This window comes from Saccoglossus kowalevskii, chromosome 18 (genome assembly GCF_978046115.1).
Source record: "Saccoglossus kowalevskii chromosome 18, keSacKowa6.1, whole genome shotgun sequence".
Classification (NCBI taxonomy): Eukaryota; Metazoa; Hemichordata; class Enteropneusta; family Harrimaniidae; genus Saccoglossus; species Saccoglossus kowalevskii.
In genome coordinates this window covers 30,866,325-30,892,029 of record NC_140658.1, presented here as the reverse complement: position 1 = coordinate 30,892,029, position 25,705 = coordinate 30,866,325, and the positions used below count along the sequence as shown (strand labels likewise).

Sequence of the window (25,705 nt, the reverse complement as noted above, 5' to 3'; positions counted from 1 at the left end):
AAATAAAATGCCTCGGATAATGAAGGAATACATTCATTAAGGTGGATCAGAGTTGTTGTTAGTGGCATAAAACAGTGTATTTTCACCATGTAATCATTAGCAGTCATCGGTAGATGGCATAATAAGGTTCAGTAATCTCAAATTTGTTTGGACCAATATTTTGATCCCCTCAGTTTTAATACAATGAATTCAAGATCCAATTTAGCGTACATGTATTGTAAGAATTTTCGTTAAGTTGAGTGGTAGCAGTATATGATGAAGTTAAGTCGTGTAATTCACACTCTTAATACGTTTGCATAATCCGTTGTCAGACACTCAGTATTCCGTTACTAAAATCAACACAGGAGTATTTGTCAAGTTTATTATTTTTACTTTTACAGAGTAATAGAAGATTGAAAAAATACACTCATTATCAAACAATATTTTCTGTACAGAAATAAAAAAAAATGTGATATGAAGCAGTATGAAGTGTTGTGTCGATTACAAATTAAGAAATTTCCATTTTTTGTGAACTGTATCGTTAAACTTGGAAGGCGTCAAATCGACAATTTATTAAGTGTATCTGTGGACTTAATACATCCTGAGACACGACATAGAAAATCAGGAAAATGGTTACATTGAAAAATAAGAATATATACATGCATCAGTACATCTAACATATATTGTGATTATTTGGGGAGGGTTAATATATTCATGAAATCAGTGTTTATTTTGAAACCATCGTAAGACACATTCTTACATGTTATACATTTATTTATGAATTACTTGTCTGCAAGGGCAAATAACTCATCAGAGTATCTTAATTAATAGTGATTATGTGACTACCTTTATAGGGATAGAGAACAAACAAGGGAATGATTACACTGTATTTAAAAATCACCACAATGAATTAATTACAATTATAAAACTAGTATTAACTGCTCCAGCCATTCAACCGGATCTCTATTTTGAAATTACACAACATCAACATACACATTATTGTTATTATAATTATTTTCAAAGAGTAATCAAAAACGTACAGGAACATTGACCATCTAAATGAAATTATAAAACGACCATAGCAGTATAATATTTTATGAGCACACAATTGTCTTTTGGATTTATTCAATACGTCGCAATTAGTAGCGTTTAGTAGAATTATTTACAAAATTTGAATTTCCGTACTTTGTCATTATCCGTGCGTTAAGAAACCATAGATATGCGCGAAGGTCATGTCCGCCCAACTCAAACAACAGAAATAATATTTCGGTGAGTAGAAGACGTTTACTTTGTAGTTATATTTGCACAAATTATACTATGCGTCTGTAGCAAGACGGAACTACACCGCACGGGTACAAATAAAAGAGAGGCAAGTCATTTTATCACGAAAATATATATGGCAATGAAATAAAATAAAATGTACCTGAGTAATGCACTAAACTAGAATTAATTTGACAAGGATGATACGAGACATCTATAAATGTACAATGTAATAAATGTAATGCAGATTAGTGTGCCAGACTGGAAGACAAACGCAGCGAACACTTTCATTATGAGAATGCACACGGATAGTCATATAACAGTAGAGCCAAACACGCTCACGGGATTGACTAACTCACAAATTAATGAACCAATGTGTGCAATGTACCAGATTTTCGTGTAATTCACCAGACTGTCAGTCCAATGTACTAGACTGGCGGTGTAATGAACCAAACTGGAGGTGTAATGTACCAGATTGCAAGTGAAATGTACCACATTGGCGATATAATGTACCAAACTGCCAATGTATTATGCAAAGCTGGCAATGTACATGACTGTCAGTATATTATACAAGACTGGCTGTGTTAGGCTCCACACATGAACGATGAATTATATATGTGCTTTGTAGTATCACACATACTGGTTTACTAGCAGAGTATGTAACCTATCGTGCACAGTCATCGTCGTTGTTATAGTAACAACCGCTAATGAATCGACACTATGAACTAAAGTTATTATCCAACCAACAGGTATTATATAGAGTAATATAAAATTCAATTTTAATCTACAATTACTGCTCGGACTCACGGACAATATGTGTGCGGAACGTGAATGATTCTTGGAAATACACTTGGCATTAGCATTGGTGCATAATTATTTTATCATGTACACATCAAATTGAAGTAAACATCCCTGATGAGAATAATATGTGTTATAAACTATTACTATAATATTTATATAAATTGTTGGGAGATAATAATTTGTATGTAAACACATAGCTAGCCATCTGACTTTAATTCCACTGGTTATCCACTCTGATAGCTGCTAATTGCTGATAATATTCATTGTCCATGTACATTTAATGAAACGTCGAGAAGGACGTAACGGTTTGACTAATTTTGCTATGGCAACTGTAATTTAGGAAATTTGTTTTCCACACTTCGGAACATTATTGTTATTCAGATTAGCAGTGTGATATATTTATCAGCCAATCCACGTAGCCCACTGACATGTTAGCGGGTATTTAAGAAGTTACTGGATAGTAACCAGTGTATAATCCATATAATGCACGCGAACCAGGTAGTTCTTAACGAGACGGTACTATCACAAACCAATTTAGAATCAAAACAAGTTATGGAACAGGGTTGAAAGTGCTGCTGTAGTTTAACATTATTATTCAGTACACTGTCAGACGCGAAAGTTCAATACTCAAAACATGTGTAATAGTGTTTATTAGCTTGTACTAAGTACTATGGTATTTCTTATAAACATTAGACTAATATTAGTAGATATAGATTTCTAAATTGTAGACGTGTAGTATAATACCAGATAAGCCGGGATCTATTTTAATGACACGGAAACAGACTTGAAATAATATGAATGAATTGTGTAACCTCTTCACAGGTTTTAAACTATTGTACCAAACTGATCCGAATTCTGTTGTAAATTCTTTTTTCTGTCTGCCATTTGACGCTCATGTTCTTCGTCAATGAACTTCATTGGTCCCCACCTCTCTGAGAGAGGCATTATTGTAAATCCTGTCATGTTCTTCATCATGGCCGAAATCGTCTTCCTTTCAACAGGCGGTGAACTACTCAGAATAATGGGATCTATCGATGGCTCAACTAGCATGTTATCTAAGCTCTCTGTGCTATGGCAATGCGGACGGCGTTCTTTATCTGAACTGGCACGTCGCCGAGTTGACCGCTTTCCACGTTTCCTTGTTGACGATCTATCTACTGGTAACCGCAGTGAATTCGGCAGGTTGTGGTTGAACACTTCGACGTAGTCTTTCGTTATCGGTTCTCGTAGGTCCCCCAGAATGCTCTCAGATCCCGAGGTCGTGAACATTGATGATTCCAGATCGCTCAGATTCATGTCTCTTTCGATGCTTACATAAGACGAGGAGCCGTCCATATCATCTTCAAATGATACCTTCTGGCTTCGTCTTCGTGGCTGCGGAGTGTCGTCCGGTTCGGCGTCACTGTCACAGTCTTCACATTCGTACACAGAAGACGATTCAGTAGGTGAGCCTGACGTTCTTTCAACGGCTGCCTGTGGTGGCGAAAGCGAATCCTGCAAAGCGTGAAACATTTCAGAACCGTGTTCGTCGTATTTGCCTTTATGCCCCATTTTTGGCGACGGTTCAGCGCTATCCAGACGAGTCTTGAGATCTTTTAATTTAAGTTCCATATCACTGAGAGCCTCAAACATCTCATACTTAAGACTCGACATCTCTTGACGAAACAATCTCATGGGATCTTGACCATCATCGTCGTCACCACTGCGACGAATATCAAACAGGTATCTTCTTACTAATTGTTGGACAACAACCTGGTGAAGAGAGATATGTTTGTCAATATATAATCGCATAAATGACTCGTCAGCATAGCTGATAGTATGATACAAATAATAATTACTAGAACGTTATATATTTTATCCGAATCACAGTAACCTCTAGAGAACCATTTTCGCCGCCAAATGTTGGTTGAACATTCTGTACATTTCTGTATAATGAACTAAGTATACATACTATGTAGGTTTTAATCATTCTTGAAAAAGTGTGCAACGAAAGCGTGTGTATGAAATTTGTGAAAAGTGACAACAACAACAAATTTGCGTCGACATGGTCACCAGACGCTCTGTAATAACAATGCTACATTAACTGGTTACAATTGTTGTATCCTACCTGATAATTCTTTTCTCTTGTTCTTACTGATGGTCTATGGGACTAAAGAAATGAACAAGTAAATATATCATTAGACGCTTTACACGCCAGTGTTATCTTTACAATATCTTAATGATGACAAACTCTTCACAAACTTTGTGGCAAACAATCTAACAACACATATGTAGAATACAGCATACTATGTCCAATTACATATTCCACTGCCATTCTTTTCTATATTGTACTATTCCACCCTGAATAATACATCGCGTTGTCTTACCTTGGCTCTTCTTTTGCAGAGTTTAAACCAAAGGTCCGTGTTTGGGAAAATATTGAATGGAGGTGCTAAGCATGATAGATCCTCGAAGTAGATCATCCAAAGACGGGAACGAGAAAATTTCCATTGCCGATCAGCGTCTTCCTGAGAGTAGGAATCAAATGATCAGGGTACAATGAGAGTCGTAACTTTGTTTAAGAAAGGATGCGGTTAATGACCTCGGTCATGATGACTTAATTTGTAAAACACTATTTCATGGTTACTCAGTAAAGTATGTATTCATTACATTCGTATTGTATATATTATGTATTATGAATTTATGCAACATTAGCAAATATAAATGTTGATAACTAACACTGCCCTAGAGTATATTCAAATGTTGATAACTAACACTGCCCTAGAGTATATTCAAATGTTGATAACTAACACTGCCCTAGAGTATATTCAAATGTTGATAACTAACACTGCCCTAGAGTATATTAAAATGTTGATAGCTAACACTGCCCTAGAGTATATTCAAATGTTGATAACTAACACTGCCCTAGAGTATATTCAAATGTTGATAACTAACACTGCCCTAGAGTATATTCAAATGTTGATAACTAACACTGCCCTAGAGTATATTCAAATGTTGATAGCTAACACTGCCCTAGAGTATATTCAAATGTTGATAACTAACACTGCCCTAGAGTATATTCAAATGTTGATAGCTAACACTGCCCTAGAGTATATTCAAATGTTGATAACTAACACTGCCCTAGAGTATATTCAAATGTTGATAACTAACACTGCCCTAGAGTATATTCAAATGTTGATAACTAACACTGCCCTAGAGTATATTCAAATGTTGATAACACTGCCCTAGAGTATATTCAAATATTGATAACTAACACTGCCCTAGAGTATATTCAAATGTTGATAACTAACACTGCCCTAGAGTATATTCAAATGTTAATAACTAACACTGCCCTAGAGTATATTCAAATGTTGATAACTAACACTGCCCTAGAGTATATTCAAATGTTGATAACTAACACTGCCCTAGAGTATATTCAAATGTTGATAGCTAACACTACCCTAGAGTATATTCAAATGTTGATAACTAACACTGCCCTAGAGTATATTCAAATGTTAATAACTAACACTGCCCTAGAGTATATTCAAATGTTGATAACTAACACTGCCCTAGAGTATATTCAAATGTTGATAACTAACACTGCCCTAGAGTATATTCAAATGTTGATAGCTAACACTACCCTAGAGTATATTCAAATGTTGATAACTAACACTGCCCTAGAGTATATTCAAATGTTAATAACTAACACTGCCCTAGAGTATATTCAAATGTTGATAACTAACACTGCCCTAGAGTATATTCAAATGTTGATAACTAACACTGCCCTAGAGTATATTCAAATGTTGATAGCTAACACTACCCTAGAGTATATTCAAATGTTGATAACTAACACTGCCCTAGAGTATAATCAAATGTTGATAGCTAACACTACCCTAGAGTATATTCAAATGTTGATAACTAACACTGCCCTAGAGTATATTCAAATGTTGATAGCTAACACTGCCCTAGAGTATATTCAAATGTTGATAGCTAACACTGCCCTAGAGTATATTCAAATGTTGATAACTAACACTGCCCTAGAGTATATTCAAATGTTGATAGCTAACACTGCCCTAGAGTATATTCAAATGTTGATAACTAACACTGCCCTAGAGTATATTCAAATGTTGATAACTAACACTGCCCTAGAGTATATTCAAATGTTGATAACTAACACTGCCCTAGAGTATATTCAAATGTTGATAGCTAACACTGCCCTAGAGTATATTCAAATGTTGATAACTAACACTGCCCTAGAGTATATTCAAATGTTGATAACTAACACTGCCCTAGAGTATATTCAAATGTTGATAACTAACACTGCCCTAGAGTATATTCAAATGTTGATAACACTGCCCTAGAGTATATTCAAATATTGATAACTAACACTGCCCTAGAGTATATTCAAATGTTGATAACTAACACTGCCCTAGAGTATATTCAAATGTTAATAACTAACACTGCCCTAGAGTATATTCAAATGTTGATAACTAACACTGCCCTAGAGTATATTCAAATGTTGATAACTAACACTGCCCTAGAGTATATTCAAATGTTGATAGCTAACACTACCCTAGAGTATATTCAAATGTTGATAACTAACACTGCCCTAGAGTATATTCAAATGTTAATAACTAACACTGCCCTAGAGTATATTCAAATGTTGATAACTAACACTGCCCTAGAGTATATTCAAATGTTGATAGCTAACACTGCCCTAGAGTATATTCAAATGTTGATAACTAACACTGCCCTAGAGTATATTCAAATGTTGATAACTAACACTGCCCTAGAGTATATTCAAATGTTGATAACTAACACTGCCCTAGAGTATATTCAAATGTTGATAACACTGCCCTAGAGTATATTCAAATATTGATAACTAACACTGCCCTAGAGTATATTCAAATGTTGATAACTAACACTGCCCTAGAGTATATTCAAATGTTAATAACTAACACTGCCCTAGAGTATATTCAAATGTTGATAACTAACACTGCCCTAGAGTATATTCAAATGTTGATAACTAACACTGCCCTAGAGTATATTCAAATGTTGATAGCTAACACTACCCTAGAGTATATTCAAATGTTGATAACTAACACTGCCCTAGAGTATATTCAAATGTTAATAACTAACACTGCCCTAGAGTATATTCAAATGTTGATAACTAACACTGCCCTAGAGTATATTCAAATGTTGATAACTAACACTGCCCTAGAGTATATTCAAATGTTGATAGCTAACACTACCCTAGAGTATATTCAAATGTTGATAACTAACACTGCCCTAGAGTATATTCAAATGTTAATAACTAACACTGCCCTAGAGTATATTCAAATGTTGATAACTAACACTGCCCTAGAGTATATTCAAATGTTGATAACTAACACTGCCCTAGAGTATATTCAAATGTTGATAGCTAACACTACCCTAGAGTATATTCAAATGTTGATAACTAACACTGCCCTAGAGTATAATCAAATGTTGATAGCTAACACTACCCTAGAGTATATTCAAATGTTGATAACTAACACTGCCCTAGAGTATATTCAAATGTTGATAGCTAACACTGCCCTAGAGTATATTCAAATGTTGATAGCTAACACTGCCCTAGAGTATATTCAAATGTTGATAACTAACACTGCCCTAGAGTATATTCAAATGTTGATAGCTAACACTGCCCTAGAGTATATTCAAATGTTGATAACTAACACTGCCCTAGAGTATATTCAAATGTTGATAACTAACACTGCCCTAGAGTATATTCAAATGTTGATAACTAACACTGCCCTAGAGTATATTCAAATGTTGATAGCTAACACTGCCCTAGAGTATATTCAAATGTTGATAACTAACACTGCCCTAGAGTATATTCAAATGTTGATAACTAACACTGCCCTAGAGTATATTCAAATGTTGATAACTAACACTGCCCTAGAGTATATTCAAATGTTGATAACACTGCCCTAGAGTATATTCAAATATTGATAACTAACACTGCCCTAGAGTATATTCAAATGTTGATAACTAACACTGCCCTAGAGTATATTCAAATGTTAATAACTAACACTGCCCTAGAGTATATTCAAATGTTGATAACTAACACTGCCCTAGAGTATATTCAAATGTTGATAACTAACACTGCCCTAGAGTATATTCAAATGTTGATAGCTAACACTACCCTAGAGTATATTCAAATGTTGATAACTAACACTGCCCTAGAGTATATTCAAATGTTAATAACTAACACTGCCCTAGAGTATATTCAAATGTTGATAGCTAACACTACCCTAGGTGCGAGAGAATAACCCAATGCCTGGTATCATAATTGTCCTTGGTAATTTCCTCTCAATTGTAAGATCGCCCTCATATATAAATAACTGACCTCGATTCTCGTGAACGTATTGCTCATCATTGCAATGAGTATGTTGAGGAGTACGACAATACCGATGACGTGGTACGCAGCAAACAGTATCCTCCCAACGCCCTCCGTATACCAATGATGAGCGCCCTCAATCTTGAGATGCTCCATATCTGCTATTCCAAACAATGCCCAAAATAGTGTGATCATTGCAGAAGGAATACTGAAAAAATATTAAAGAAAATGAACATTGATTATATCAAGGTTCTTTGTGTTTGGTATATTGACGCAACAATACAGGTTATAACGCTACTTCTTCCTTTGTCTAAGAATGAAAGATCATAAAGACTGCTGGTGATTTTCTTGAGAAATTTTCTCTTTATTATATTTAACAATGGAACTTAGGTACCGTTGATACTTTCTCTTCCTGTTTAACCTTTGATACAACTGAAACCAAGTCAAACCAGCATGTCAAGAGAAATTATTCTTAAATCTTTAATTGACATATGGAAGACCGACACGAGATTGGCAGAGAAAAAAAAAATCAATGTTTATATCTATACATATTTCATCCAAATATCCTTACTTACCTACCGAACACCGAATCACAGTCTGGCTCGTATTGTTGATCTCTCTTTGAGGCTTTACAATGTTCAGTTTTTTCATAGTCATAGAACCAGTATAACTGATTCAGCCCGACGGAGAATGCAAACCACACGAGACAAAATATTGCGAGAAACCTGACAATGTCATAGGTCATTCGGCCGAGAGATATTTGCATGGGTCCCAGCTGGACGTTAACTACAGTGATTCTGATCAGTCTCAAGAAACTAAACACCTTGGCTATTGCGAACAGACTCTCTGCTACAAGGCCCGGATCAAATGTATCCCACTCGGAACGCGCTGACACGAAATACGCCCCGCCTGTCTCAGTACTGCCAGCGGTTCCACCACTAACACGGCGTCGGGCAGTTGCTCTCGCAGCACGAGCAGACCGATGCAACACTTTTGCGTGCTTGGCAACTGCATCGGTAATTTGCTCTGCGATAAGACCAGGTAGCTGTTTTTGTTGATTGGATATATCCGTTACATATGCTGTTATGTTATCCAGTTTAAAATCAATGACTCCAAAGTGATCGTTTACTAGGTTTGTTAAGACTGCAGTACCGTTGATGTCTAGTTCAATCTCGCTTACCTCATCCACCACAGTGCCAGTCTCGTTGAAACGACCGGTATGTGTCTGAAATAAAAACAAATAGTATTAATGATAATATGAGTTGAATAATATGTACGTAATTATATAATATTCATAAAATAATATGTTATCACTCACACATGAAGTATTCGTTACCGTGCGTAATATTGGTTTTAAAGATCTCTTGTTTTTAACGTGTTTTGCATTACCAACTCGTCTTATAGGCATTTAGTAATACAATCACTTTGAGCACCGATTTTCGTTCATTAGTTTTATTGAGATTTTCAAATGAATTACATGTATTAGCCACTACTTTGAACGTAAATACACGTTAGCGTGTTAGGAATAAAAGTTATAATGATAATTTGGATGCGCACCGTCATTAACATTAAGTTTTGGTGAGCAAATAGCAAAATGTGAGCAGTGAATCTATACATTCACTGACCCAACGTGTAGTCATAGTTCCAAGACATCGATTATGCTCTTTTTACTTACAAAAGTTGATGATAATTTATTTAAAGAAAATACATAAATTATTAAATTGCATCCTATCATTGAGCTATAATGTATGATACATACATAACTATACATGTCAGATACATACATAATTATACATGTCAGATACATATATAACTATACATGTCAGATACATACATAACTATACATGTCAGATACATACATAACTATACATGTCAGATACATACATAACTATGCATGTCAGATACATACATAACTATACATGTCAGATACATACATACATACATAACTATACATGTCAGATACATACATACATAACTATACATGTCAGATACATACATACATAACTATACATGTCAGATACATACATAACTATACATGTCAGATACATACATAACTATACATGTCAGATACATACATAACTATACATGTCAGATACATACATACATAACTATACATGTCAGATACATACATACATAACTATACATGTCAGATACATACATACATACATAACTATACATGTCAGATACATACATACATACCTAACTATACATGTCAGATACATACATACATACATAACTATACATGTCAGATACATACATACATACCTAACTATACATGTCAGATACATACATACATACATAACTATACATGTCAGATACATACATACATACCTAACTATACATGTCAGATACATACATACATACATAACTATACATGTCAGATACATACATACATAACTATACATGTCAGATACATACATAACTATACATGTCAGATACATACATAACTATACATGTCAGATACATACATCACTATACATGTCAGATACATACATAACTATAAATGTCAGATACATACATCACTATACATGTCAGATACATACATCTCTATACATGTCAGATACATACATCACTATACATGTCAGATACATACATCACTATACATGTCAGATACTTACATCACTATACATGTCAGATACTTACATCACTATACATGTCAGATACTTACATCATTATACATGTCAAATACTTACATAATTATGTATATGTCAGATACGTACCTCTAGACACACGGAAAACCTAATTATAATCCATGTCCAGTACAAGGCCATTGTGATAAAATCAAATAACTTCAGAGAAAAGTTGTCAGTCACTGTTTTGAAACCTTTGTGCCAAATATCCTGGCATTCAGATGCCGTAAACCCTGAAAATGTATACAAGTATTATGACAGTTTTCGCTTTAATCAATTGTCTCAGATTCGTAAGTGATTAATGTCATGCTTTGCAATCGCCATGGTATGTGTTGAATTCTTGGAATCTCATACAACACTAAAACATCTTGTGTTTCACTTGACAGAAACACTGTATCAGCATTGTGAACACTGTATCAGCATTGTGAACACTGTATCAGCATTGTGAACACTGTATCAGCATTGTGAACACTGTATCAGCATTGTGAACACTATCAGCATTGTGAACACTGTATCAGCATTGTGAACACTGTATCAGCATTGTGAACACTATCAGCATTGTGAACACTGTATCAGCATTGTGAACACTATCAGCATTGTGAACACTGTATCAGCATTGTGTCAACTAAATTCAGCTTCTTCTAATTTGTGATGTTTGGCACTTTGAAAGCAATATAGAATAATTTGACAGTTACGTCAGAAAAGTTTATTACCGTCATCATAACACATTACCCGATGAAATTCAACAAATTATTCAATCATAAACACCTGCTTCGTCCAGGAACATTTTGTACTACTAAAAACTGTATGTTCTATTATTATATGACTACATTACTAAATATCCCAATGCTACGTTCAGAAAAGCGGAAATAACATACATTTATAGATCTTTGAACACAAGTCATATAAGTAATTTTACAGGTGCAAGACCACACAACAAACGACAGACAACACTAATAAATCGAACAATTAACTGACAAGTACATTACGTAACATAGTCAAATCAGTAAGAAACGGATTTATGGACCCCACTGTATATATGAACATGGAGGTAAAAAGTCTCTTTTTACCTCCATGATATGAAGTAGTGTCAGGTGTTTCGAAAACAATGAGCACACGTTTCTGCTTAGACTGATTCCAAATATATTATTGACATTGCGTTTTACTGGCGAAATCAGTGACGTAATGTACTGTGTTCAATGGTGTAATATAGTCAATGTATTTGTTCAGTTTTTGTTTGGCATCAGAGACTAATGGTGGAAGGTCGTGGGACGAATTTGACTACGTAAACGTACGGTTATGCCGACTATGTAAGGGATCGAGATACTACACAAAACAGCAGTATTTTAAATATACAATTAATAATAAAAAGTATTTACCTATTACCCAAAAAACGACCAGCCATTCAGAGAAGCTGACTCGAACAATAGACCCGATCGAGGCTGTTGTACATCCGTCATTGTTTTCCTGTATAATGTTGTCCATTTCCAGCTGTTTTCCACCAAACTCCATCGCTTGTAAAGCCAGCAAGACCAAGAATGTCAGATTGGATGCCGTATAACAGACGAATTTTACGTAAGGTATCTGCAACGTCTTAGATAACTTACAACGAGGTAAAATTATATAAGATATGTTGAATATTGGGAAACACAATCCCATCAGAAGTGTCAGGAACGTTTTCTTCCACGGCCCGAATTTTCTCCAGCCTGGCAATCCATGGTACCATCGCTCAATCAAATGTTGCTGGCAATGAGGATGGGCAACAAACTGCAGAAAATAAGAAACAAATATTGTACAAAAAAAGCGGAATCATACAAACAATGTATTAATAACACAGACTTTAGTCTGAAGTAAATATGTAGTATGGGTGCATATTTGAGTCCGGCGCATTTATATTCGATATTCGAACATCAACTATATTTTGTTATTCTTCATGAAGATTATCTTTTAAATGTACATTTGAATTTTTATCGAAATACAGTTAAATATGATTGGGGGGGTCGACCGTTTGATAAATAATAACTGTAACCTAGCTAGAGGTGGATAGCTGGTACTGTAACATGTTACACGAAATAAAGACGGCATTTTACGTTTTTACAGGAAATAAAATGAAAATTACATTTACAGTAGGTTACAATAGGTATTTACATTTTACAGATAAAACAAATTTCTAATTACTTTTTAAATTTTTATATTTTTGATAACTTGAGTTTAAGAATCAAAATTGGAATTTGCATACGAATTACGACATTTAATTTGAAAGTGCTTTATACGCTCACAAAAAAATAACATCTTTGTACAAATTACGGACGAATAAAATAGCTTATTACATTTTACACCTTGCCCATGTCTACGCAATTACGTTTTTCCATTTATTTAAATTACATTATTACGAAAATACCTCTTGGTGGCCCTCTAGCTATTGAGAGCAAAAAATACAAGGCGTTCCGGAAAAACATTAAAACAATAAAATTGCACATAGAGAGCCCGAAAACTAAGTGCACTAGTCACATTCACGCAGCTCCCTACCCGCGTTTACAAAAGAGTAATTCTTAATTAGTTTACCTTAACTTGTTTACACTTGATCGCTTTTTTCACTTTACTAGGTTGTCCAACATATCGATCCCCTAGCATGGCCCATTCCTCCGGATCGTGGTTCAATACCACTTCCTGTTCCGTCGAGTCCCTCACATGCCCCAATAAAGCAGCACTGAAGTCTTCACATTGCTCGGCTAGTTCCTCGAACTCATAGCGAAACTCATAATCGGATTTACTGTGCTGACACAGACGCATACCAAGCTCAAATGCAGTGTTAATGGGGTCTTCGCTGGTTAGGGCAATGTAAGCCTGACTAGCCAGTCCTTTATACACATTAAGTAAACCCAGCGAGTGTTGTAGAGTAATATCTTCACTTTGAAACGTGTAGTATTCAGGATCTTCGATTCTAACGCCAAAGTCGAGTAAAATCTTGATAATTTCATAGTTGTTGTGATGAGCGGCTAAAATAATCGGTGTGATATCCGGGTGTAAATCGCCATTGAGTGAACGACAGTAGAGATATTCCTGGAATGTATTTTACGAATGAAAATAAGCTTGGTATGAGTAGAACCAATACAGCAATTGCGATTGTTTGATAAACGTGCTATACACAGCAATATTGTTCATGCAAATGCACTGACAGTTAATAACAATGTACATAAAAACCGCTGTTCTGACGGTAACAAATCATGAAAGTAAATCTTGTATTTTACTCAACATAAAGCGTTGCTCGTAGACATACTACTGACTTTATTTTTGCAATCAATTCAATAATGTCATCTCATTTTTTGCCCCCAGTGGTCATAATTTTATATTTTTGTTCCAAAACTAAAATGTGATTGTTTTTAAATTTGACAACACGTGATACACATATGATTGGCCAGACGCTGTATTTGTTGTTACCTTCGACTCCTTTCCGTTCAGATTCTTTGTCTTGATTGGCAGAACGAAGCCGACGAAAAATGTGCATATTTATTTTTTTCTGATTGGCAACATGGAACCGTCGTCCATCAACATTGAGGAATAGTGATAAACTACATTGGGTGCCTATGCATCTCTTTCACAGCCTTGTACGTTTTAAAGTAGGAGTTGACACCAAAGGCGTAATGACATCATAAATGTATAATTAAAGCAGGAGGATCGTCACCTGCGCACGCGCGGGAATCGAGTCGCAATCGACGATAACAACACACGCTAAAAACGCAAAGGCTCATGGGTAGACGTGTTTGTAAACAATGAGACGCTATGGCCATCTGAAGCATGCGTAGGTGACGACTCTCCCGCTTTAAGCACCCAAGATGGTTTACGCTGGCTGTTTTGAGATGAACATTTAAATGAAAGTATGGTGTGACTTATGCAGAGACCTTCACGTTTCATCTGTTCTTAGAAAAAAAATGATAAAAGAAGAGAAAGAATTTGGCTACGTGTACTCACTGTCATACCGAGTTTCCTAATATGATCACATAGTATCTGAACTCCCTCTGTAAACTGAGCATCTACTGCATAAAGCAAAGAATCACCAAGTTCTACTCCGTGTTGTATTAGTATTCGTATAATATCTGAAAACAAGTAAATCAGTTTAAATATTCAATATGGACATAAATCTGTCAATAATTGTGGTTGCTACTGCATGTACCGCATCTGATAATGACTTTTGTAAACTATACATGTAGTACACATCCGTATTCTTTGAATTGTAAATTGAAAAAAATTAGTACGCATCTGCACTAATTGCATGGTCAACAATAATTCATCCGCATGCGTATTACACATTTACATTGTTTCATCGAACACATACTCAGTTGAGTGCTACAAGATTACATGGCCAGATCATGATAAATAATATTCCAACATATAGTATCGAAACAACATTGTCTCGTTCATACTGTGAATGATTGCAATGATGCAGTATTACAATAATCTACGTAAATCAGTAAAATTGCCAAAACATTAAGGCAATTTTCATAGCACCACGCATGTGCGAGGTATATGGGTCTCATGCAAACAAAGATGGCGACTTTGACTGTAGTGCAAACTGGGACGTCACCAAATTGCAATTCCATTAGAATAGCGCATTGGATTGTGGGAAAATCAAGGTTTATCAACACAAATGTCGCACATGCGCAGCGCGACGACTACCGCCTTTTAAGGATGTAGTGGAGGTTTTCAGGAAGTAAAATTCATATTAATTTTTTTATTATTTTAAATCATATCACACTCATAATTCACACTAATTGAAAATCGATTTGATTCAACGTTTAACTACATGTATTAACTACTAGTACTAAGTAAATAAATCGTTATAGAAAAATGTAGAATACATGTAACACATTTTGGATAACTCTTTTTTTTTAAATTTTGCGCAAATTTAACGAAAATTGCTATGACGTTTATGGTCATGTATATTACATCTACAATTTCTGAGAAAAAGTTAAAACGATTTTATGAGATTAGTACTCACTTGATTGATCATTATAATGGCAAAATTAAATAAACTAATGTGCATATCAATATATATATTAGAGGTATTTTTTAAAATGATCATGAAATCGTCTGTGACTAGTGTCGGGTAAATTGTTGAAGATAACTAAGCATCTAAAATCTAAATATGTTAAAAAACTACTTTTTGAATTAGTGTTATTTAAAATAAATGTGAATATACAGATTTAGTCAACATATATCTGTGAGTTGGTAATTTTGAGAACTGTTTTAAGCATCTTCTACTACATTCTTAAAGTATACTTAACACAACAGTACTTGTATTTATATGAGTAAGACATTTTAATTTGAATAACTTGTTGGATGTTCACAACAATGAATTTCAGATAATGTTAATATGTATTTACATACTAATCCTCTTACCTACAGGCAATACATCGTTCAGAATACGTACTCGAAATACTTATATATGACACATAGTCAAATAGATGCACGAATAATTTATACCTTCAATCAAATACTCAGCAAGCATTTGTGAAATGTGAGCACACCATGCGTTACACCCGCATTATATCAGTCAAGCTGATCGAAATAATCTTTATTTATTCACAGGCTACATAGAGTTTTCTATCTCAATTAAAATGCTGTTACTGAACTTGTTGTACATTAAGTAATTCATTCAATTCATTGCAGTTATTCGTAGGTTACCAGTAAGGCTGTATTCACTTAGTAGACAGTATTATCACTTGCATTATTGTACGACTTGACATGATTTAATAATCTGATAATAACAATTGCAATGTCATGAACCACGTGATCATAGACGCAATAACTGTATATAATTGATGAGTAATTATCTCTTGTCACGATAGGTCGCATATACTACGGTCTTTGGCCACAACATCACACAATTAATTTACATTTCATCGTATAATCTATATTCCCAAAGCTGTTGAATGATTGCTTTTAGCATTTATTTTTCAATATATTTTGCCACGATGATCTCATTATTTTCAATTTAAAAATATTATTCCAACCAAACCATCACCTGAAGATTAAAATATTCTTGCCTGACGTGCTTTTTATTGAGACCGAAAAAGTTATATTACAATTATAATATGTACTATATTATGTACTATGATTCTACATTTGTTTACAGTTTTTAAAGTTTGACAATTTTTAATTGAATAAGAAAAACGTCCAGTCATTTAATACATGCTATCGGTAGCTACATAGCTTATCACTAATTTGTATTATTTGCACAAAGAAGCTTTGGCAAGGAATGATATTTCTGCAATAAACTAAATGTGTAAATGAATATACTGTCACACAATGTAATTGTTTGTGCATAAGACAATGGTAAAAATGAAAAATGACGTTTTTGTTCTTGTATAATATGCCTAGCACTTCTCATATTACAAGCATTATTATTTATCTATTCCAAACAAAATCTTGACTATTTAATTAAAAAACTATATGCTGATAACTAAAACATGAATGTATATCTGTCAACCTCCTTGTCAGTATCTCTCGATGCGATTCCTTTTGCTGGTAGCTCTAATAATTATACAACACACGTATGATCGTAAATTTGATGACTAGCGTAGAATATAATTTGCAGTTTACCACGGAAATTTTAGAATGTTCCAGCAACTATGTCAAATGTAACGCCCTCGAGAGCAAAGAACCGACCTCACAGTAAAATTGCAATTAGGTTGTATTCCCTGCCGAATGCTATCATAGAAATTCCAAATATCATTTTACCGTATCTGTTTAATTTGAATCCTAGATTGGGACTCACGGGATTCACGTGTGGTTCATGTTATAATAATAAATGAATTATCGGTATTTTCATACTCAATTTTATTATTACTGATCAATATATTATATTAATCTTTGTTTTTTCTGGTGATTGTACGTTACTCATTTAATGAAACTGAATAAACTGACTTATATATCTCAGTGATTATTGACCACGTGACTGTAAGCACAGTTAATAGTGATTGCGGGCGTATAATCAACTGATCAAAAATGGAAACTTGGTAAAATAATAACACGGATTATTATTACCAAAAAGTTAATATTGCTGCGCATTTTGCGAAAAAAACACACACTGACGAACGTGAGCGTTCATTGCAACATAGCGCTTAACACGTGACGTCATCGACGCGTCGGTCGTTGCCATTCGCCGACCTGTCGCCTGTTTGGTAAATCAACGTAAGTGCAATAACAACTAAAACACTTTTGTTGCTTCGTTTATGTGCAAAAATAGTGTACTACCGGTATTATGTTGAAATATATTGACGTCTCTGCTGTTCTGTAGCTCGCCCATCTATGATATGTGAATAGAGATTAAAGAAGGCGCTTTACACAGAGGTGGGTAAAAAAAACTGGCCTCTGAAAATGTATTAGAATACCAGTTTTCACAAATAAACACGAACAATACACCTGTGCGAGATCGCTACACGAACAATACACCTGTACGAGATCGCTACACGAACAATACACCTGTACGAGATCGCTACACGAACAATACACCTGTGCGAGATCGTCACACGAACAATACACCTGTGCGAAATCGCTACACGAACAATACACCTGTACGAGATCGCTACACGAACAATACACCTGTGCGAGATCGCTACACGAACAATACACCTGTGCGAGATCACTACACGAACAATACACCTTTGAGAGATCGCTACACGAACAATACACCTGTGAGAGATCGCTACACGAACAATACACCTGTACGAGATCGGTACACGAACAATACACCTGTACGAGATCGCTACACGAACAATACACCGCACTATTCTACCATCAACACTATTCTAGGTCACTTTTATCTTTTGACCTGAGGGAGTAGTTATATCAACGCCTTGTATTAATTCAGTCGTACTCACGCACATATTTTAAGATAACATTCTTTCTGGACATTCTTTTCACGCAACCAAGTATTTTGAATTTTAAACATTACACACACACACACACACACACACACCCACATACACAATGCCAGGACGATTCCATTCCGAAGACGTGTAGCGGTTTCGCGGGCAAACATGTAACAATATTAAGCGCATATTGCATGGCCATGAGGGCACTAGTATACGTCTATCCCCCCCCCCGAGGGGTTGTGGGGTACCAACAATACTTGCTATTTCACGAGGCCACAGGCCGCAGGCCGAGAGAAATAGCAGGTATTGTTGGTACCCCACAATCCCTCGGGGGAAATAGACGTATATTAGTGCCCGAATTAGGCCATGCAATATGTGTTTTATAACACATTACACGTAGAATTGCCGGAGGAACGTGCATAGATCGTCTGCCGTCCTTTTCTCGACGTCTGCTATCGGTGTTCCGATTTCTTCACAAAACGATGTAAAGACGCTTCTAGAAAACCTGATTGCGTCCTTCATCTTCGGTGCATCTTTATTTTCTACTAGTGTGTCAAGTTTTTCTTCTGAGCTGAAGCTAAATCGTTCAGTCTTTCGAGGCGGACCATCGATATCAGCGACCGAACTAGCAGACGACATATTGAAAATCACACGATCAGGTGACGAGTGACGTCATCCCCGGGCAGTGGTTGATGTACTAGTCTCCCTAGGGAACTAGTAATTTCCCTGTCACTACTATGGTAATTTAGCCGATAACACGTGATCCTGTTTTGACCAATTACAGTACAGTATTAACGAATGATGTGTTAAAATGTTTATTAATATACATCTGTCGCCGTAACGCCTTAAGTTACAGCGTGCCGTAATGATTACGCGCGTAAGCGTCCTCTAATATTAAAAACAAACATGGCTGCCATCAGGGTTTGACCGGACTCCACACAAAGAAGTTCGTTGATTCTGTTCTAAACTTTTTGAATTTTGGCATTCCCATGATGTATCCTTTAATAAGGCTATTACGAGAATACCTCAAAATATGCACTCAGACAGTACGCCGCGCATGTATCTCCGACTGTACTTTCTTTGTGCATACTTTGAGGTATTCTCATAATAACCTCATATTATTACCTGAAACAGTGTTATCGTTTTCGAACTTGAAACATTTATACATGATTTGATTAGTTACAAGCCATACTACATTCCAATTGGCTTGACTGTAAGTGTTGTGTAGCCAATCTACTTTGGTTTGAGTCACATGTCACCGTTCTTTAAAGACTTCCGATTGAATGTAAACATTCTCTTCCTAAAACTGACTGACAGGTATTATATATGTCCAGAGAATGGCTTTGTTACTTTGTCTTCATCTTCGTCAGCTAAGATTCATTTATTCGGCCGTCGTTTCACCATTTTACCTTGGCAGAATACCTACTATATATCTGTATTCAATATTGACAAAGTTAACCCAAAACAGCAGCGCCCGCTCTGGTTCTTTTCCATTGTTAATATGTACAACATGTAGACAAATGTTGTGAAGCGTTTCCAAAGGGAATCGAACACGAAGTTTGTAAATAGTTAGGCTATGACTTGATTCAAGGCGACAACATTTATTGGTTTAATAGTTATTTTGGTTGGGTGTCACGAATCCGTTTGAATTTTGTACGCGAGAACCGAATACATCTAAGGCACGGAATAACTTTTGCTTCAATTGCAAGAACACTCACAATATGGAGAATATATCATGACTTACCTACTATATCAATGTTTAACGAATCTGATATTGTAAAGTCCACCATGAAATGTCAACAATACATCGCCAGCTACAACTGTTTTGATTGATTTGACAATTGCATCATTGTTATACATTACTATAGATATTGACCACATCATATACTATTTTGTACACATTATTCTCTATATATCCAACATAAATTGAAATGTACTATGTGTGCACATGCATGATTTTTTGATAACTGTTGAAATTGAAAGTTGTGTTTATGAACTATTGTAAATTCGTTTCGCAGATTTTTAAAGTACAATTTCATATTATATATAATAGTTTCCACTACTTACATTACACAACTATAACATTAGACGCATTTGTACCACTGTATGCGGACAATAATGACCTTCTAAATGAGGTCGTAAAATATCCAATTAACTAATATGCTACATTTCTTTTACGGTGCATTTTATTACCGCAATAACCATTCACATTATCCAAGTATGTGACTTGAATTCAATGTTCTCTTTTCTTACACATATGTTGTATTTAGAGAGAAAGCAGTTATGAATAATGTGGACGCCTTAAGAAACAACTGAAATTGCTTATTTACACAAGCAATATATAATAGCATCTGAAAGTACAGTTGACTTAGACTATATATCAAATCAAACGAAATAATTCAGTAGTAGTTACTTGTCGTGGAGATTGTCTTTATGAAAGCCTTATTAATCCAGACAATTGTATGAATAAAATTATGTGTTAGTGATTTGTCTGCTCACCCAAACTGTTATGTCGTAGTATACTTGGATCTTATCAATGATGTAAACAAACAAACAAACAAACAAACAAACAAAAATTGTTTGATCAAGCACAAAATTGTATAGTTCTATATAGTCATCGCTAATATACAAATATGGTAATCATTGGTCCTTTCTGCGTTATTTTATGTTCATAATAATGTAACTACTCTGAGTTATTCAGAAAATACTGCAAATCGTGAATAATAGAAACGGTTTCATGAATAGTAAACCTGGTAATATGTATTCATATATATTTGTTTGTGCTGATTTATAGTTATACAAAGTTTAAATTTATAAATGAAACTAATCGTAAAGAACCGCAATAAATATCTTTATTGTAGGATAACTGTTCAGCATAGATTTTTTTTATTGAGCATTTTTTCAACTTAAGTAGGTGAGAATTATATCTCGCGAAATGTATTACGTTTTGGTTTATTTTGATAAAGATGCAAGACAATTTTATATATGTTATGTTGTTTTATTCCCCATGAATGTGGAAAATTAAAAATGTTCATGCCTAGGCTCGTATTATGTGCAGAAATTGAGAGAATTCTGTTTCGTATAAATTGTTTTGAGCTGTAAATCAAAACCCGTTTTTTGTCAAAATTGTTTGTGGTGATGAATAGTGACGTACACTTTTTAAATCGATCTTTTAGTGAAGACCTACCCGCCCGAATTCTTTGATAATTGACATTCTAGTACCTTATATTGTGCTCTACCCGATTTGTTTATTTCATGAAGATTTTATTGACTTTTTGGCGAATTATTATCCATTATACTAAGACTTCAGTAATTTGCCATGCCGTCATACATTTACATTTGCCGGCTTACATGACATCTAATTGATTCAACTTGAGTTGCCATAAGAACGGCTGTGTTGACACCAATTCGGGATTAAGTCTTGCATGTCTTTAATACCTCTGAATGCTTGATAAATAAGTATTATTTTTGAATGGAAAGTTTTTGTGAAAAGGCATCCCCCCATTCTTGAATGCATCCATTCATAAACCATCGACTGTTGATGCTATTGGATGTACATAGTTATGATCGATAGATATGTGATTTATTTCCCACACTACTATCACATGGCAAATTTGTTTAAAGAAATGGCGTCGTAGAATATAAAACCCTCACTGACAGCATTTGCCATTTTTACACAATATTGACTACGTGACTGATCAATGTGTCTATTAGTAATTCTATATCAAGCCTGACAACTTGTGTTTGATGAATACATCCGCTATGTGGTGTCACTGTTTAAGGTTAATGACTCGATATACCGGACATTAACACTCTAGCAACGATACATCATTATATTGTGAACGCCGAAACTGAGTACACTCTAACATGTAACCAACAATGTGAAATATTAGTATATATCGAGAATCGTTAATAAATACAATATGGGTTCGGAAATATTACTGGGGCGATAAAACGTGAATACCGGTTTTGTGCACTTTGAAACGGCGGCTCGGGGATGGTGACTATGAGTTGCAATTAACAAGGACAGTTCAAAGCACTTTATTGAATACGTTCTATACAAAGATTATTAAAATAAGAACAATGGCGGTGGGTAACACTACTATGGCTTTTATAGGCTCACTCGGATTAATATTGATACATTCGAAAAGCCCGAGCTGTTGGCTGGTAGGCTAGTGTTAAACAATCGATATCTTTCCCGTGTTCTATGTAAGCGAGAAACGGCTTCAAAAACAACGAGTTTGCTTCTTTACTAGGTTATGTATGTAAAAGCTACAGAAATACTAGATGTTAAACTAAAGAAATTGAGTAATCTTGGTAAAATAATTAAATAATAGTTATTAGTAAAAATATTGATTCATAATAATAAATATGTCACTCGAACATTATATCACGTGAATTTAAAGGAGTGTTTTAGCCCAATTCTCTGAATATATTAAATATTGTATATTTTAATAACCCAGACAATATTTCTTGACTGAGATGATTAGAGAAAAAAAAAACAAGTAAAAAATGGGTTGCCGGATTAAGCAAATCTAAGAAGTCGTCTTTTGTTTTTCAATTTTATCAATATCAGGAGGAATTTGTCAAATGAGAGCTCGTGGTTATGTATTGTGACATGCAAGTTTTATTATACAAACTTGTACTCTTTTAAACTTGTCACTCTAAGGTGCACGCGTAATTGACGCTATGCGTAGAACTAAACTTGAATTTATAGTTTCTATGGTATCATTTGTGAGATATTACATTATGTTGTTCAATAGTTGCTCAGCCAGACTTAAGAATAACAATTGCTATGCACCAATATACAAACCATGTAGGATACAGTTGGACAAGTTCGAGTGCAATTATGAAGTCGTCATAAAATCTCCGAATTCGTTCGTATGTATGCAAGTGGAAAATTACATAATGCCTTCTTATACTCTGGTGTTAATACTTCAGTGAAGTGCTTAGCAAAATGAATAATAAAAATCAATTTTTCATGTAAAATATGAACATGATATAATTGAGAGGAATGAAAAATGTCTGTAATTACATTTTTTTTGAAAGACGTTATGGTGGATTTAAAGCAAAACCGTTGATTAGTCTTGGTGTACGTGTCTTTTCTAGTACAAAAACACATAGGAACCCCGTAGGCAGGCCAGTGACACTGGGTTATATTATATTATAATTATATTAGGTTTTGTCTGGGATACCTCACCTAACTAAAATGCGTTAGTGAGATAACCCTTAGTGTTCACATGCACTGTAAAATATGTATAATCTGTGAACACAATACAATGCCATAAAAATCATTCTTCGAACATTGTATCTGATTTAATATTCTTGCATTTTGACTAACGCTTCTAACGCAATGTTACTACACAATATTGACCAGAATACAGCGAGCAAAATAAGAAAGAGCAATGGTTGAAAGGATTCGTTCGTCTTGATTAGGTGATCGTATTCACTTAGCCGGAGGGTAACACGTAATTGTCTGATGAAGAATTGCCCGTACATGTGTGCTTAATACACACCCATGTAATTGTTGAACACAATGTGCATACACTCGAATTATAATGAATTACATTAATTTGCTCTTGGAATCTTTTATCGTCGTTCCGGGGACATATTTCAACAACTCTAAATTGAAGGACAGTGAATGATGAATATTTTCAATTGGACAAAAACAACATTATGAAGTGTACTGAATCTCATATTGCGGTGGTCGTCGCGCCACACTTGTAATGATAAACAGTATTTTTCTATCAATACTATGTCTCTTCTAATGAAATCATTTATACGATTTTTGACCTGGACTAGACTTGCACTAATTTCCGTTTTCGATATCTTCAAATCACCAAAGAAATTACCTAATTAAAGCTTGGTAACATCTCATTTTCTACTCGTTGGTCTGCGCAACAGTCAAAGGCGCCATATTTGTTTATATGAGACCCATATCTCGCGCATGCGTGGCACCACAACCACAACGTTTTGTGTACAAGTGAATATTGACTGTCGGCAGTCCTCGGGCCTAATGTAATTGTGTTTCCTAAACATTAGAACGCTGAAGGAGTTTGATGGGAAAGGCGAACCATTTCACGCGAGGGACTTTAGTCTCGAGAGACTGTCCCCGTCGGCAGGTTTCTAGTTGATATGAATAATTCATAAATTATATTAACCTAATGTATGCAAATTATTCTAAATGACCCCCTGAATGCGTTGCTTGTTCACGTTATGAACACAATGAATACGGTCACTCCTACCAAAATAGCAAATAACTGTTAAATCGTCTAGAACCAAGGAAACAACGTGCATTGTTTGTGGCAGTCAAATGGAAAATATAGAAAACCTGGGGAGACTGTTTCGCGGTATCAACAAAACTACGACATGCGAATTCGTTGTGGCAGAGACGATCGATCTATATCTTGCCAGTTCGAATGTGGACTGAGAGCGTCGACTCTGCATAAAAACATGGATGAGTTCAGGAAGGAATTTCAACAAACTAAAGCGAGAGTTATTGGAAAGGTCGCAGGCATTTTCCTCTAAGAGAATGGCAACTGAAAGTAGGGGGATCCCTGCTTTCGAAACGAGTTCTTTTTAACAAGACGAATGTCAACACTGTACGCAGACGACGGAACACATCTCTCCCCTCTGTGTAGTTTGCGATAGTGTCTCGCTGATAGTCCTTGCAAGAAATATCATGGTAGTCTAAACGTTCCAGCACTTTTATAATGCATTCGTCATATCAAAAACTGCTGTGGAAAGTGTCGTGATCGCGTATAGTCAAAAACTTCGCTAAGTCCTGGGCGATCCTAGTA

At 35.1% G+C, this 25,705-nt stretch overlaps 1 protein-coding gene across 1 annotated transcript in view; it reads right to left on the bottom strand.

Moving 5' to 3' along the window:
- Window positions 1–2,532: 2,532 nt before the first annotated feature.
- Window positions 2,533–25,705, bottom strand: part of LOC144348171 (short transient receptor potential channel 4-like) — a 30,411-nt gene continuing 7,238 nt past the window's right edge. Inside the window, exons 2-10 of the mRNA XM_078007668.2 lie at window positions 15,001–15,125; window positions 13,594–14,091; window positions 12,408–12,795; window positions 11,119–11,261; window positions 8,974–9,623; window positions 8,408–8,606; window positions 4,407–4,547; window positions 4,148–4,189; window positions 2,533–3,792 (exon numbers count right to left, since the gene is read on the bottom strand). Coding sequence (XP_077863794.2) covers window positions 2,866–3,792; window positions 4,148–4,189; window positions 4,407–4,547; window positions 8,408–8,606; window positions 8,974–9,623; window positions 11,119–11,261; window positions 12,408–12,795; window positions 13,594–14,091; window positions 15,001–15,125 — 3,113 coding nt within the window. The 3' untranslated portion in view covers window positions 2,533–2,865. The remainder of the gene's footprint in view (window positions 3,793–4,147; window positions 4,190–4,406; window positions 4,548–8,407; window positions 8,607–8,973; window positions 9,624–11,118; window positions 11,262–12,407; window positions 12,796–13,593; window positions 14,092–15,000; window positions 15,126–25,705) is intronic.